Source organism: Sebastes umbrosus, chromosome 8, assembly GCF_015220745.1.
Source record: "Sebastes umbrosus isolate fSebUmb1 chromosome 8, fSebUmb1.pri, whole genome shotgun sequence".
Classification (NCBI taxonomy): domain Eukaryota; kingdom Metazoa; phylum Chordata; class Actinopteri; order Perciformes; family Sebastidae; genus Sebastes; species Sebastes umbrosus.
The window spans coordinates 35,232,551-35,248,276 of NC_051276.1; the positions used below are offsets into that span (position 1 = coordinate 35,232,551).

Sequence of the window (15,726 nt, forward strand, 5' to 3'; positions counted from 1 at the left end):
ATGGATGGATCAAACTAGAGGCCTAGAGCATTCAGAGGATGGATGGATCAGACTAGAGACCTAGAGCATTCAGAGGATGGATGGATCAGACTAGAGACCTAGAGCATTCAGAGGATGGATGGATCAAACTAGAGACCTAGAGCATTCAGAGGATGGATGGATCAGACTAGAGACCTAGAGCATTCAGAGGATGGATGGCTTTCCTAGCTACATTGATCAATAAGGGAGTTTCTGAGCAGTTTACACAACACAAGTGCTCGCCATCCAGTCGCCGAAAAATGCAGAAATCTCAAAAAATCTCAAAAGGTTTTTGATCCCAAATCACAGCATGGCTTTTTCTATGGTGTTCTTCAAGGTCTTGGTGTCTTAATGTGGTATTTTGGAGGATAATTGATCATATTTATTAATTCTCCAGTGATAAAAAATGGTAAAATTTAGCACCAAATCTGTGTAACAAATGGTGTCTACTTATGAGACATAATAGAGCATGGGGATGGACATCATATACTTCTATCATCACGTTCTAAACCCTGATACACTCTCACAAGCATCTGCAGCATCTCAAATTAATCTTCAGGTTCCCAGCTTTCAGATGATGTTCACCACTTCTATGTGACCTCTACTGTTGACCTGCTATCTCCCCCTAAACCCCCCCTGACCCCTCTAAAGAAGACTAAAACAGCTCCATTGTAGGTCTCAGAGGGTTAGAGAGCATTGCTGGAGGGAGCCTGAGATTGGAGGTTTCCACCCTGTCATACCTGTCACCTTACCTACCTGCACGTGATCATGATACACGATGATGCTCGCATGGCAACCTGCAACATCAACATCAACAGGTGTCCCCCAGAAGCCGCTGGACGTCAGCCAGCAGCGTGACCTCATCTCAGCAACAACACAACAACAGCTCTATCTGTGAGGTAATGCATCAAGCAGTGATGAAGAGTTATTCTATATTAATCATTACACTGAACGTCTGCAAGGATACTCAAAGAGTGAATCATGAAGCTGTGATGTAACAGCAGCTCCGCTCTGACTCAGCACCCGTCACATAGTTTAGACCTCGGGGCAATTACAAGATGGAGAGTGAAGAAACGAAAGTGAGCACAACTACTGTATCTCTTTATATCCTCCCATACTGTACCTACAGTCTCTGCTGCATGCAGTAATACCATTACTTCCATCAGTCTGTACATTAATGTAGAACCTTCCTCTCTTTCTGTGTCGTCGTCAGCTCGTGTTCTCAGAGTTTCTGCATCCAAAGTGTTTGCAAAGCTCAGTTACAAGGAAGAAAAAGCATCTGTGTGCAGAAAATCATTTAGCCTGAGGGAAGTTGGAAAATTGTTGCCTTAGGTCAAATATTAAAGTTTAAAGTGTAAAAACAAGACTTGTTTCGTACTTTTTAGTTATAAAAATGCTGCTTTTTTAAGCAGTTTGCAGCTGTAAGGTTAGAAATGGAATTAAATATTGCTAATGGTCTTGATTATGACATTTCTATTTAAACAATTAATCAGAGTTTCTGCATCAAAAGTGTTTGCTAAGCTCAGTTACAAGCTACCTGTGGAAGAAAAAAGCATCTGTGTGAAGTGTAAAGGCCGTTTTTTCTGTGCTGCTTTTTGCAAAAAGTAATATTCCAAATAGCAGAAAATCATTTAGCCTCAGAGAATTTGGAAAACTGTTGCCTTAGGTCAGATATTTAAGTTTAAAGTGTAGTAAATGTTATAAAAACAAGACTTAAAAATGCTGCTTTTTTTTATGCAATTTGCAGCCGTAAGGTTAGAGATGCAATTAAATATTGTAAATATTCTTGATTATGATCCAATACAGTCTGCAGAAACATCTAATAAACACAATATTCATTATGAAAAAAAAAAGTTTCTGAGTTTCTGCATTAAAAGTGTTTGCAACACTGAGTTACAAGCCATCTATGTGTTAAGTGTAAAGTTTCTGTGATATATATTTTGCAAAAATGAATATTCCAAATAGCAGAAAAATCATTTAGCCTGAGAGGATTTGGAAAAGTATTGCCTTAGGTAAAATATTTAAGTTTAAAGTGCTGTAACATTTTGTAAAAACAAGACTTGTTTGACATCTTTTGGTTTAACAATGCTTATTTTTGAATGCAGTTTGCAGTTGTGAGGTTAGAGATGGAATTAAATATTGCAAATATTATTGATTATGATCCAATATAGTCTGAAGAAACATCTACAGTATGTGGTGAGTGTAAAGTTTCTGTGATATATTTTGCAAAAATTATAATAATAATAATAATAATAGCAGAACATGATTTAACCTGAGAGGAATTAAAAAATTGTTGCCTTAGGTCAAATATAAAAGTTTAAAGTGTTAAAACAAGACTTGTTTGGTACCTTTTAGTTATAACAATGCTTCTTTTTGAATGCAGTTTGCAGCTGTGAGGTTAGAGATGGAATTAAATATTGCAACCATTCTTGATTATGATCCAATACAGTCTGCAGAAACATCTACAGTATGTGGTGAGTGTAAAGTTTCTGTGATATATATTTTGCAAAAATGAATATTCCAAATAGCAGAAAATCATTTAGCCTGAGAGGATTTGGAAAAGTATTGCATTATGTCAAATATTGAAGTTTAAAGTGCTGTAAAATGTTGTACTTTGATCCAACACAGTCTGCAGAATCATCTGATAAACACAATATTCATTATGATAAAACATTTCAGTGAAGAGGCAGCAAACAGGAACTTTCTTTAAGACATTTTTATTTAAATAATTCATCAATAAATAGCAAATAGAATAAATAACTAAATAAGACATTTAGACAACAGACAGAGTCAGTTTCAGTGACAGTCTCCATTAAACCCAGTTAGACGTGCAGGTAGAGTGCAGTTAGTCTGTGCGTAAAATACGCATAAATATAGTTCAAGTTTTCTTTATAGTTCAAGTTTTTGTAGTTTTCACAGTTCTTTCTTTCTTTCTTTCTTTAAGTGTCCAGAATGTTCTTTCTTTCTTTTCTTTTCTTTCTTTCTTTCTTTCTTTCTTTCTTTCTGTCTGTCTTTCTTTCTTTCAGTGTCCAGAGTGTGTCCTCCTCCTCTCCTCTCTCAGAGGGTGCCTGCTGGCCGCTCTCAGCCGGCTCATGGAGCTCTCTGGCCGGCTGCGCGTGTTATGGCGCACCACTGATCTCCAGCAGCAGCAGCTGGTTCTGGATCAGCTGGTTCTGGATCAGCTGGTTCTGGATCAGCTGGTTCTGGATCAACTCCAGCTCGGTTCATTTTCCCCTCTGCGGGTTTTTCCAGGTGAACCAAGTCCCGAGACGTTCAGTTGTCTTTGCCCAGCCGGTGGTAGACCAGCAGAGCCACCACGTAGCTCTTCCCGGCGCTCTGCTGGAAGCTGCTCTCTGTCTCCTGGTTCTGGGTCTCCTGGCCGGGTTCTGTTTCTGGGCAGGTGTTCTGGAGGATGGAGTTGCTGGACAGGAGCTCGGATCCGGCGCTGCGGTCTGAGAGCTGCTGTTGGTCAGAATGGAAGGAGAAACCCTGCTGGTAGTCGCAGTCCGTCTCCAAGCACGGCTCCTCGGTGTAGATCTGCCACAGCAGCACCAGGACCAGCAGGACCAGCCAGCGCTTGGCCCGGTTCGTCTCCGGCGGTGGGAGGTGCATGCGGACCTTGGCCGGGTACATGACCCGGGTGCAGCGCTTCTTGGGTCGGATCGGGACGTAGGAGCGCACCGCGGTGGCCTGGGTCGGGACCCGCTCGAAGGTGAAGACCTCCGGCTCCGTGGACCGGGTCGAGGTTCTGGAGGAGCCGAAGAACTCCTGCTTGACCAGAGTCACGCTGTTGGTTCGTGAGTACATGTTGTAGTAGTTTAGTCTCTTTAGATAGATGTGTCTCCTGTAGCGCACAGCTCTGCTTTATATGTTGTTGAGTTCAGGTTGAACTCTTAGACTCTTAGAGAGAAACGCCCAGAACCAGCAGGCCACTCCCAAACCAGAACCTCCCCAGCAGCAGCAGACACACCTTGTTCTGCTTTTTTTTAAATTTTTTTTATTTTTAATTTTTTATTATTATTTAAGGTTAACCAAACTGCGTCCGTTACCGTTAGTCTGTTGCGTGGCGTAAAACTGATCAAATAAATAATAAATAAAAGCTGAAAATAAAAAATAAATTAATACAAAATAAACAATAAATAAAGGTCAAATAAACCATAACGTTGTTTAGGTATTGGTCAAAATGTATCCACACGTGCATTCATATAGATATCCACTTAGACACATTCTCTTACACATTATCTATTCTATTTTACAGACATATTCACATCCCTTCAGTTGACCTTTATCGACATTAATTATTTATTCATTTTGTTCAACTCCAATTCCCACCCTGACTCACTGCCAGCAGACTCACCTTATTGCTCAAGTGAGAAAAGAACCTAAATGTGCATGTTGTTGCGGTTTGTGGTCACAGATCTGGATCCGGAGCATCAGGCTGCGGTGGAGCTGAATCACCGGGGATCGGTACACTAATTACACTAAAGAATGTGAGAACTAATCTATTATTCTCAATATAATGCACATTGTGAAAATGTATTCTTTAATTATGAAAATATGATGAATATGATAATAGATCATAATCTGCTTATTTCATATATATTTTATATTTATTTATTGTTTATTTTGTCTTTATTTAATATTTATTTTTAGTTAATTTTTTTCTATCTTTATTATTTAATTTTATCTTATTTTATCTTTATTTATTATTTATTTTCATCTTATTGTTTTATCTTTATTTATTATTTATTTTAGTTTATTTTGTATCTTTATTCATTATTTTTTAAGCTTATTTTATCTTTATTTACTATTTATTTTAAGCCTATTTTCGAATTTGTATTTATTATGTATTATCTATTTATTCTTTATTTTGACTTTATTATTTATTTTTATTTTATTTTTGTCTTTATTTATTGTGTATTTTTTATCTTATTTTTATCTTAATTTACTACTTATTTGTAGCTTATTTTATCATTATTATTATTATTATTATTATTATTATTATTATTATTATTATTATTATTATCTTTATTTGTTATTTATTCTTATCTTTAATTTTTTTTAATTCTTCATTATGACTTTTATTACTTTTTCATTGCAACTGGGCCTTTCACTCAACAAAGTCCTAAACACCTCTCTCTGTTTTTACTTATATGCCCAAAATCAAATCGTCTTCATGCACTAATAAAGTTTTATTAAATTTAATTGAAAACCTTTTGGTTTTATGTTGTTGCACATATAGTTGTACTGATATCACCTTCACATGATATTCACATGATATTGATTGAGAGGAGCTGTCAGCTGTCAGCTGACATAAGAGTTGCTCTGCTGGAAACTTCCCCTCACATGATGAAACACACCGTGTTTCTACTGGAAAGTTCACATTTAACCTCAGCCTCAACTAGAAGAGTGAATGAATGAATGAATGAGTGAGTGAATGAGTTGACCTGCAGGAGGATGCTGGGTGTGTCGTGTTAACCTGATCTCACGGGAAGGCGTATACAGTAGATAGCACATTACAAGGACGTTCCTCACGATGCATCATGAGGCAACGCTTCAGATCATATATCTGTATTACCGCTGGTTACAGGCAAACAGTCTTTTCAAAATAAACTTCTATCTGGAAACAACTCGTTTAGGTTTAGGAACAGATCATGGTTTGGGTTAAAATAACTAAGGAAGTGAGGTTACTTAAGTACGTGACAGGTAAAACAACGTTGACTTCTTGCTTCACACGGGGCACCAACAGCGGTCTACTGGGAGGAAGTCCGGTATTTTTAGACTCACCGTCCACCCGACCTCCTCTCTATGTGGCGTTTGTCACTCTTTATACTTCCTGCTTTTCGATCACGTTGATTACACACAAATTGATTTTGTGGGATAAATACAGTGCATTGCTTTTTGTAGGAATTTAAAAATGCATTGTGACCAATAAGTAAACAACTTTATAGTTTATTTGATCTTTATTTATTTTTTATTTTGTATTTATTTTTATTTTTTTTTCAGCTTATTTTTTTAACTTTATTTTATCATAATTTCTCGTCTTTTTATCTTTTTTATCTTTATTTATTATTTATTTTATCTTTATTTCATGTTTATTTCATCTTTATTTATTATTTATTTTTTAGCTTATTTTTATTTTTATCATTATTTATTATTTATTTTTAGCTTATTTTTATTTATTGTTTATTTAGTCTTTATTATTTTAAGCTCATTTTTAGCTTTAATTATTGATTATTTTTATCTTTATTTTTTAAAGCATTGTTTTAAACATTATAGTTTGCTGCAGCTTCCTAATAACCACATAACTTATTCTGAACTATTTATTTGCTTTTGCTTTTTGTTTTTATTCCTTTTAAAAAATGCAATCTAATTTAAAGTTTGTGATTATTGTAATACAAAACATATAAACAGAAATCTGTAAATTTATAATTAATTGATTAAGTGTTTTTTGTGTGTATAACACACCATAAATTCATATCAGCCAGAATCAAAGTGTTTACATTTTTTAAACAATAAAAAAATGGTGGAGAAGCAACTTAAACAACTTCCTCAATTAAATCTTCAGAATTTAATTTGCTAAAAACAAATCCATAAATCACTGATGAAAACACTGACTATATAATACTGGAGAAATCAGAGTTAAATAATCTAATAATAATAATAATAATAATAATAATCTTTCCTTCTTTCCAGACTAAAAGTTAGTAAATTTAAACACTTTTAGACAATTATATAATCAGAATTAAAGATGTCCTTTAGTAAAATCCTGAAAAGCATCCGGTGGATGACGACGTGAGGCGACTCTAAAAATATCTGTGTTTACTTGAATCTGGAAGTTTTTGGTAGTTTTCCAACATGTGATTTTTGTGCGGTCACGCTGAATGAGGAAATCACAGGAAGTTACAACTGTGAAAGTCCAAGTTCAAACAAACAGTATTTCCATGTACAAGCTGTGTGTGAGAGACCGAGTAGCTGTTTATACTGAAAGGCCTACAATATTCTGAGTATAATTTTTGATTTAATGGTTTTTAAATGATCCTTTACATGAAATATTTGGCTTACAGTTAATGGAAAATATTATGGAATATAAATATTTAACCTCTTAAGCCCTGAAGGGTGCTGGAAGGTGTTGTTCTCCTAGACAGATAGACCCCAAATAAATCAGTAATATCTCCACAACTAGCAGGTCTATCTGCAGGATCTTGGTCTCTATGGATAGGTAAGACCTCAGAGAATTCATCCCCGGTGTCAGGAACATTGAGACTGTTACTCTGCCTGAGTAAAATTGCGATGAACTAATAGAAAAAATGTACATTTAGACAGTGGATAAGACCATTATAACAATGATGCCATGCACAGAGACGCCACTGAATTCATTCAGCAACTCCTCGACTACAGCTGAGCCAAAGCAGATATAAATAACACAAAGCACATAGATTCTATAAAGGTTTTAGTCAGGATAGGACCAGGAGGACTCTCCATCTGGCACACTTGGATACCTCAAAGTGTGCCAAGTGGGTTTTCTACCTCTTGAAAGGGAATCTGGCTCTAAAATATTCCTGATATCCACTACAGGAGGCTATGAGACCACAATGGAGCCTTTGGCCACGACATTTACCCTGAGCATCATCACATTCTACCATTGTGCATCATCACATTCTACCATTGAGCATCATCACATTCTACCATTGAGCACCATCACATTCTACCATTGAGCATCATCACATTCTACCATTGAGCATCATCACATTCTATCATTGAGCACCATTACATTCTACCATTGAGCATCATCACATTCTACCATTGAGCATCATCACATTATACCATTGTGCATCATCACTTTCTACCATTGAGCATCATCACATTATACCATTGTGCATCATCACATTCTACCATTGAGCACCATCATATTCTACCATTGTGCATCATCACATTCTACCATTGAGCACCATCACATTCTACCATTGTGCATCATCACATTCTACCATTGAGCACCATCACATTCTACCATTGAGCATCATCACTTTCTACCAATGTGCTCAGTAAAACATCAATAACATTTTTATAATTTTGACTCCAGATGGAGTAGTTTTATTATAATAATGAAATATGATCAAGTAGATAATAACAAATAAGATCAATAACGATGTAAATAAGATAACAAAACAAGAATCCAAAGTCAAGTATAAAAATATTATGAAGTAAAAAGCAGAAATGTTGCAACCAAACCTTCAGTGTCCTCATGTTCAGATTGTCTCAACACTGCAGTCATTGCATGCAGAATTTAAAAAAGCAAAACAACTAGAAGTCAAAATTTCCACATTTACTGTGAAATTACACATTTTAGCTCGTCATCATCAGTCCTTCATCATGTGTTCAGTTGTTTTTCACAACATGTTGAATATGCAGTAAAAGATGATGTATTCAGGTAGTTCCCTGGAATCTCTGCAGACTCTGCAGCAGCATGTCGAGTTACACCTCTCCGTACCGCTGCCAGGCGATGTTGAGCCCTGCAGCGAGAACCGTTCTCTCCTTTAACACCTTTCTCCAGAACGATTCAGTCAGATAACTCCAATGAACTCCAGTACAGCAGCCCTGAGTGTAAGGTTCATTTATATAAGGCTCAGTTATATACAGGACAACTCTGCTCCTGTTCTTGTCATTTCTGAGACCAATACAAGGTACAAGGTTGCTTTTATGATATTCGGGGAATATAATTGTGTTTCTGAGGTGCAACTGATTAACAGTGTGCATGTTGGTGCATTCCAGGTAAACCTGCATTTATTTTTGACCCCAAAATAAAATGTGCCTCTTTTTGCTCCCTAGTTTTGGTTTTGCTGCACATTCACTGTCTCAGTGTTTCCAGTTCATCCAACAAGCTCTGATAAAGCCTCTGAACACTTCCTGTCCAGCATCAAACAGCAGACTAGAGACCAGCTGGGGAACCAACTCAGTCTCACGGCAGTTTGTGAAAGAGTCCCGAAAATGTAATGTATTGATTCGTCTACATAGACAGCATGGTCAGCACAAAATCAATCCTTATGTAATCCACGTAATCGTGAACCAGGAAGTATAAAGAGCGGCGAACGCCACGGAGGGAGGAGGTCGGGGTGGATGGGTCGGTCAAAAACACCAGACTTTCACCAGGAGACGCTGTTAGTGTCCCCGTGTGAAACCAGAAGTCAAAGTTGATTTATTTATCACGTAACTTCCGTACTTAAGGTACTTCTGGTGTTATTTTAACCCAAACTGCCATCTTTTCCTAAACCTAACTAAGCAGTTTCCCGTGAAGACGGAAGTTTGTTTGGAAATGACTGAATGCATGATGAAGCAGAACGAGTCGCTGGACATTTGTAGGAAAATGCACAAAAAATGAGGAACAACATTTCATAAGATATCCTACAAACTGTTATCTGAGGATACATTGGACTGTGACCTACTTTATTTACACTGTAATCTGACACATCAATGTGACTAATATTAGCACTAAAGATGACAACAGAGTAACCAGAAACGTTCAGGAGGATACCCCTCTTCCTCCCACTGACATCAACGGTTTCGGTGTATGTTTGATGCCGGTGCTGCTACGTGACTTGGCACAAAGCTCTTCTTGTCTTACTGAGGAAGTTGGAAGCCAGCCGTTGGCTGTTGGGCGTGTTTTTCACTAGAATGGAATGATAAATGAGGAAGAAAGGAAAATGGACAGGATGATGAAATGAATCACAAACTACTGCTGCTGGTGTTTCCTCTTTGATCGAACGTTTATGCACCGTTCAGACTGACTCAGACTCTGGATGTATTTTATCACTTTCAACTATACTAGAAATGCATTTAAAGCCACTATGTGCAGATCTTTTTTATGATTATCGTACAAATGTTTTTATTATTTTTTATTTTATTTTATATTATCTTACAAACGTTCTTATTTTATCATTTTTATTATTTTTTTATTTATTTATTTTAATTTTATTATTTCATTATGATTATCTTTTTATTATCTGATAACAGTTTTTATTATTGTATTATTTAAATTATTTTTTTATTGATTTTATATTATCTTACGAATGTTTTTATTATTTTTTTATGATTTTACATTATCTTACAAAAGTTCTTTGTTTTATTTTTTTATTATTCTTTTTTTATTATTTAATTATTTAATTATTATCTTTTTTATTATGTTACAAAAGTTTGTATTATTAATACTTTTTATGTTATATTATCTTACAAATGTTTTACATTTTTATTTATTATTTTATAATTATTTTACAAACGTTCTTTATTTTATTATTTTATTATTTATTATTTTTATTTTATTATTTTATTATTATTATTATCTTTTTTTATTATCTTAGAAAAGTTTTGGTTTGAAGAGAAATTGAAGTGCATTGTTGACTGTTACTAGTTAGTCTTTTTGTTGTTGTATCTTCATTACGTAACAGCGTTCCGTGTGCTTTGTTACTCTGCAGGCTGCTGATCGACTCGACGAGACGGAGATTGCAGTTTGAATAAAAGGAGATTGTTTATTGCAGACTAACAGGAAGTGGATATGAGCCAGAACTGAGCTGAGCAGTTGGTCTGAAAGGGAGTCTGGAGCGCAGCTGAGCCGAGTGGAGCTGCAAGGTTATAGGGAGACAAGGCCAACAGGATGAGGACTGGAGAGGAGACAGGGACCGGATCAGAACCAGGATTAGGCTGGGTCAACAGGCAACAAGCAAACATACAACAACAGAGACCTGACACTACGATCTGAAGATCTGAGTGTTGATTGCAGGATGAGATGCAGCTGGTGAAGCTCTGGTCTGGTTCTGGTTCTGGTTCACCTGTTTCCACTCAGACAATCATAGAGAGAGAGAGAGAGAGAGAGAGAGAGAGAGACTATGAAGAGGTGGAGGGCTTGACAGGAAGGTTTATTTATTATATCAAGTCGCCAGAAAAAATGTTGCAGACCACGGATACGTTGAATGTCGACGTTTCTGAACCAAAAAACGTTTCATATCAGCGTCACATCACGCTGGCAGAAACACACAATGTCACGTGGTTGAAACGACAAGTTGGGTTTGGGCAACAAAACTACTTGATAAGGTTAGAATACACTAGGGCTGTCAATCCATTGAAATATTTAATCGCAAATTAATCGCATATTTTTTATCTGAGATTTGTCAAGTATTTAATCCTCTTATCAACATGGGAGTGGACAAATATGCTGCTTTATGCAAATGTATGTATATATGTATTATTGTAAATCAATTAACAACACAAAACAATGACAGATATTGTCCAGAAACCCTCACAGGTACTGCATTTAGCATAAAACAATATGCTCCAATCATAACATGTCAAACTGCAGCCCAACAGGCAACAACAGCTGTCAGTGTGTCAGTGTGCTGACTTGACTATGACTTGACCCAAACTGCATGTGATTATCATAAAGTGGGCATGTCTGTAAAGGGGAGACTCGTGGGTACCCATAGAACCCATTTACATTCACTGATCTGGAGGTCAGAGGTCAAGGGACCATGAAAATAGACATGACAGTTTTTCCTCGCCAAAATTTAGCGTAACTTCAGAGCGTTATTTAACCTCCTTCATGGCCAGCTAGTCTGACATGGTTGGTACCGATGGATTCATCAGGTTTTACAGTTTACTATGATACCAGAATCTTCACTCTAGCTTTAAAAGTGAGCCGCTACAACCTAAAAATCACAAGTTGCGTTAAAGAAATTAGTGGCGTTAAATCAAATTTGCGTTATTATCACATTAACTTTGACAGCCATAGAAAACACATCATGGTTTGGGTTCAAATAATAACGTAACACAACGAGGTAACGTAAATAAATAACAACCGCCCTTAGCGGACTTTCTTACGTAACGTAACAAGCGTAAAGTCAACGGTGACTTTTGGTTTCAACAGCGGTCTCCTGGGTGAAAGTCCTGTGTTTGTTTGACCCATTTGAAGACTTGCTATATTCGTATTATACCACGTAACGTTCAATAAAAGACGCTCCATCTCGTCACTTCTGATTATCCGACTGGATGTCAAAATGTTCACATTAAAAAAACAAGAAGAACGTCCACATTCAACGTATCCGAGGTTTGCAGAAACGTACAATACCAACAGTTTTTCCTGATTTTATAACACATTTCAGACACAAACTCAAAACACTTTACATAAAGCATAAACACTAAAAACTAATTAAACAGAAAATAAGACAATTTATAAAAGAAAGAATAAATTAAAAAAACATTAGAAACAGAAGATTTAAATGACTTTAGAAGCACAGACGCATAAAAACGTAACATGACCTTCAGTGACCTCCAGTTTAGAGGCACTTAAACCAGCAGTTAGTTGGGTGTTTCAGATCCACATGTCTGCTGTTCTGGTTCTTAATGACTCTGATTGTCTCTCAGGGAGAGGCGGTTACAGTTTTATTGGACGGCGTGCTGCAGCGTCTCTGTCGTGTTTTCTATCACTTTCAGTCCCTCGGAGGTGAAACCTGCCGCCTTCACATCCTGCATATTTTAAATACCTGGAACATATTTCTGATGCTTTAGTTTCACTGTGAGCTTCTGCAGAAAGAATCAGAAGCATCCAACTCCGCTGCTGCAGGACGAAGACGCCATCGGCATTACATCACACACACACACACACACACACACACACACACACACACACACACACAAACCACACACACAAACACACACACACACACACACACACACACACACCCTGCAGTGGGAACCTCGACTGAGCGTCTGGGTGGCCAAAGGAGAACGTGGCTGGTAGATGTGTCACAGATACTCAAACAATTTTCTCTCAGCAGGGTGTGAGATTCCTGCTGCTGTACATCAACACACACACACACACACACACACACACACACACACATACACACACACTGTACCAGTGTTTCCTAATATAGACAGCAGACAGCGAGGGGAGTCATCGCCACCAATGGTACTAGTGTCTGAGATGTTCTGTGATGGAGGAGTGCAGATTATCGGTGCATAAATGCAGATTATCGGTGCATAAATGCAGATGATGAAGCGTTCTGAAGGGATGACTCAAAAAAATCAGTTATATGTTATTAATATAGTTAGTTATATGTCAGTAAATACGTTTACATTCACACTAATATTCCAGTATTATTCAGAATATTACAATAGTGTGAATTTGATGGTACAAAAAAGAAGTTTACTTTAAGTATATTCCCAAGTATACTTCATGTAGTATGTATACTTATATCAATGTACTAGTAGTACACTTGTAAGTGTACTACTTGAATACTTCTTGGGACTAAATTGGCCCACTTTGTAGTTTATAAAAGTGTACTTTTAAGTGTACTTTAAGTGTAAGAGTAGTAAACTTGGAGTACACAACTAGTTTACATCTAAGTTGTATTTAGTACTGCAACTATACTATGACCAATACTACAAGTGAACTTATAGGTATACTGTTAGTTTACTAGTTATATACTTGTGGCTGACGGCCATTATGGTCTCAATCTCTAGTTTCAAGTCTTCTTCAATACAGCATGATGTTCATTTAGTAAATGATGATCCCATTTAGAGTCAGATAGACCATAAAGCAGGGGATGCTTTAGGGCGGGGCTTCCTTGTGATTGACAGGTCGTTACTACGGAGTTGTCCGGTCTGGTTGTTTTCATCTTACAACTTTAACCCTTTCACAGCGTGGTTTCACTTCATCAAAGTTCATTTTGGTCGCCTAAAAATGTCTGATTCAGTGTTCGGTTGTGCTTAGCTCCGCCCCCTGGGGTCGCTTCTGGTTGCAAAAAAACAAGATGGCAACAGCCAAAATGACGAATTCGAGGCTTCAAAACGGCAGTCCACAAACCAAAGGTTGACCTCACAGTGAGTACGTCCACTTCTCATATACAGTCTATGATTGTGCACAAACCAACTAGCCGACAGTCTGAAGAGATGCTGCCCAAAAGAAAAGAACACGATGAAAGACGTGGATATCAACAGCTTTTCGGCGATGCACAAATATCTTAATGGCGACCTTTTCATCAATAATCCGCCACCGGTTCCGTTAATCGGAGTATGAACGACTGCATGTAAACGGGAATATCATTGGAGTATTTATTTTCAGTGGCCATGTAAACAGATTAGTAGGAATATTTTCTTTTTCTGAGTATTTTTAACATGTTTTTTAACATTTCTAGAAGGTGGTTGAAGGAATGAAAGAGGGAGGCTGTGTTCACCACCCGAGTATGCACGGCTGCATGGAATAGGAATTAATTGAATTCATTTAATGCATTTATTTGATAGGGACAGAGCACATAAATGAACATCAGTGTAAAATACAGGATGTAAACATGCAGGAGGTAGCAAGAATTTCCTTCTTTAGTCCCTCGGCAGGTAATAATATACAGATAAAATAGACACCAGATATATAATACACAACAAATAGAGAAGACATCACGCGACATGTCAGGTTAAAGTGATCACAGAAGATTAGTGGAATATTCATATTATCTTTTTAGGAATAAGGGCAAAAAAACAGAATATTTTGTGCAAGTAAACGTAGAGAGAGACGATCCGCAAGATGTCATAATAATCATGGAAACTTCAATAAAATGTCTCTTAAACCAACTTAACATTCTGGGTGATTTGTGCCAACTACAGAAATAAATATATAAAAATAATCTTAAACATAAATCGTAATCTGTTTTAAACGTTTCTGTCTTTCCTTCAGCTTCATTATTTATTAAATCCTCTGGATAGATCAGTTAGTTAAAGCCTCTGAAACAGCCACGCAGGTGTTGCTGATTAGATCTGTGCTCAGGTTGAAGGAGGGCCAGAGCTTTGAAAGGTCACACGTCTTCATCACGTCTTCATCTTCTGTGTGATTCGTCCTGCCCTAACAGGTTGAACAAAGCTAACAGGAGACTCAGTTAGTGTGAACATGCCCACCCGGTCCAGAGCAGAGGTCTGATCAGACCGGTTAGCTGAGAACACCTGAGAGGGGGTTTAACACTCAGCTCCTCTCGCTGCTGCTTCATTTCATGCCCGTTGTTTTCTGCAGTTAAATCTCTTGTTGACGTTGAAGTGAATTCAGAGGTTTAGTTCTATTAGTCCACAACGTGTCCTCACAGGTCTGACAGCAGAGCGTTGTGTAATCATTTGTGCAATCATCGATGAAGTGAAACCAGTTGCAGTGAAACCAGTGAAGAAATGATTCTCAGGAATCAGACAACTAATCAACTCATCAACAGATTCGATCTTTAATAGAGTCTGAATAGAAGCTGCTGCTGATATCACACTTTCCTGCTTCATCTTATATTACTGATTGTGTCCTCCTGCATTGTTATGTGTTGTTGGTGAGAGAACACAGCGTTAGTAGAGAACACAGCGTTAGAGTAGAACACAGCGTTAGAGTAGAACACAGCGTTAGTGGAGAACACAGCGTTAGAGTAGAACACAGCGTTAGTGGAGAACACAGCGTTAGTGGAGAACACAGTGTTAGAGTAGAACACAGCGTTAGAGTAGAACACAGCGTTAGTGGAGAACACAGCGTTAGAGTAGAACACAGCGTTAGTTGAGAACACAGCGTTAGTGGAGAACACAGCGTTAGAGTAGAACACAGCGTTAGTGGAGAACACAGCGTTAGAGTAGAACACAGCGTTAGAGTAGAACACAGCGTTAGAGTAGAACACAGCGTTAGTTGAGAACACAGCGTTAGTG

The 15,726-nt window shown here is 37.3% G+C and overlaps 2 protein-coding genes across 2 annotated transcripts in view; one reads left to right on the plus strand and one right to left on the minus strand.

Moving 5' to 3' along the window:
• Positions 1-15,726, plus strand: part of LOC119492980 (actin, non-muscle 6.2-like) — an 840,607-nt gene that overhangs the window by 598,455 nt on the left and 226,426 nt on the right. The gene's annotated exons all lie outside the window — the stretch shown is intronic.
• ier3 (immediate early response 3) lies at positions 2,720-3,930 on the minus strand. Its single transcript, XM_037777945.1, has one exon. The coding sequence runs from the start codon at positions 3,823-3,825 to the stop codon at positions 3,292-3,294; it is 534 nt and encodes a 177-aa protein (XP_037633873.1). The 5' UTR covers positions 3,826-3,930; the 3' UTR covers positions 2,720-3,291.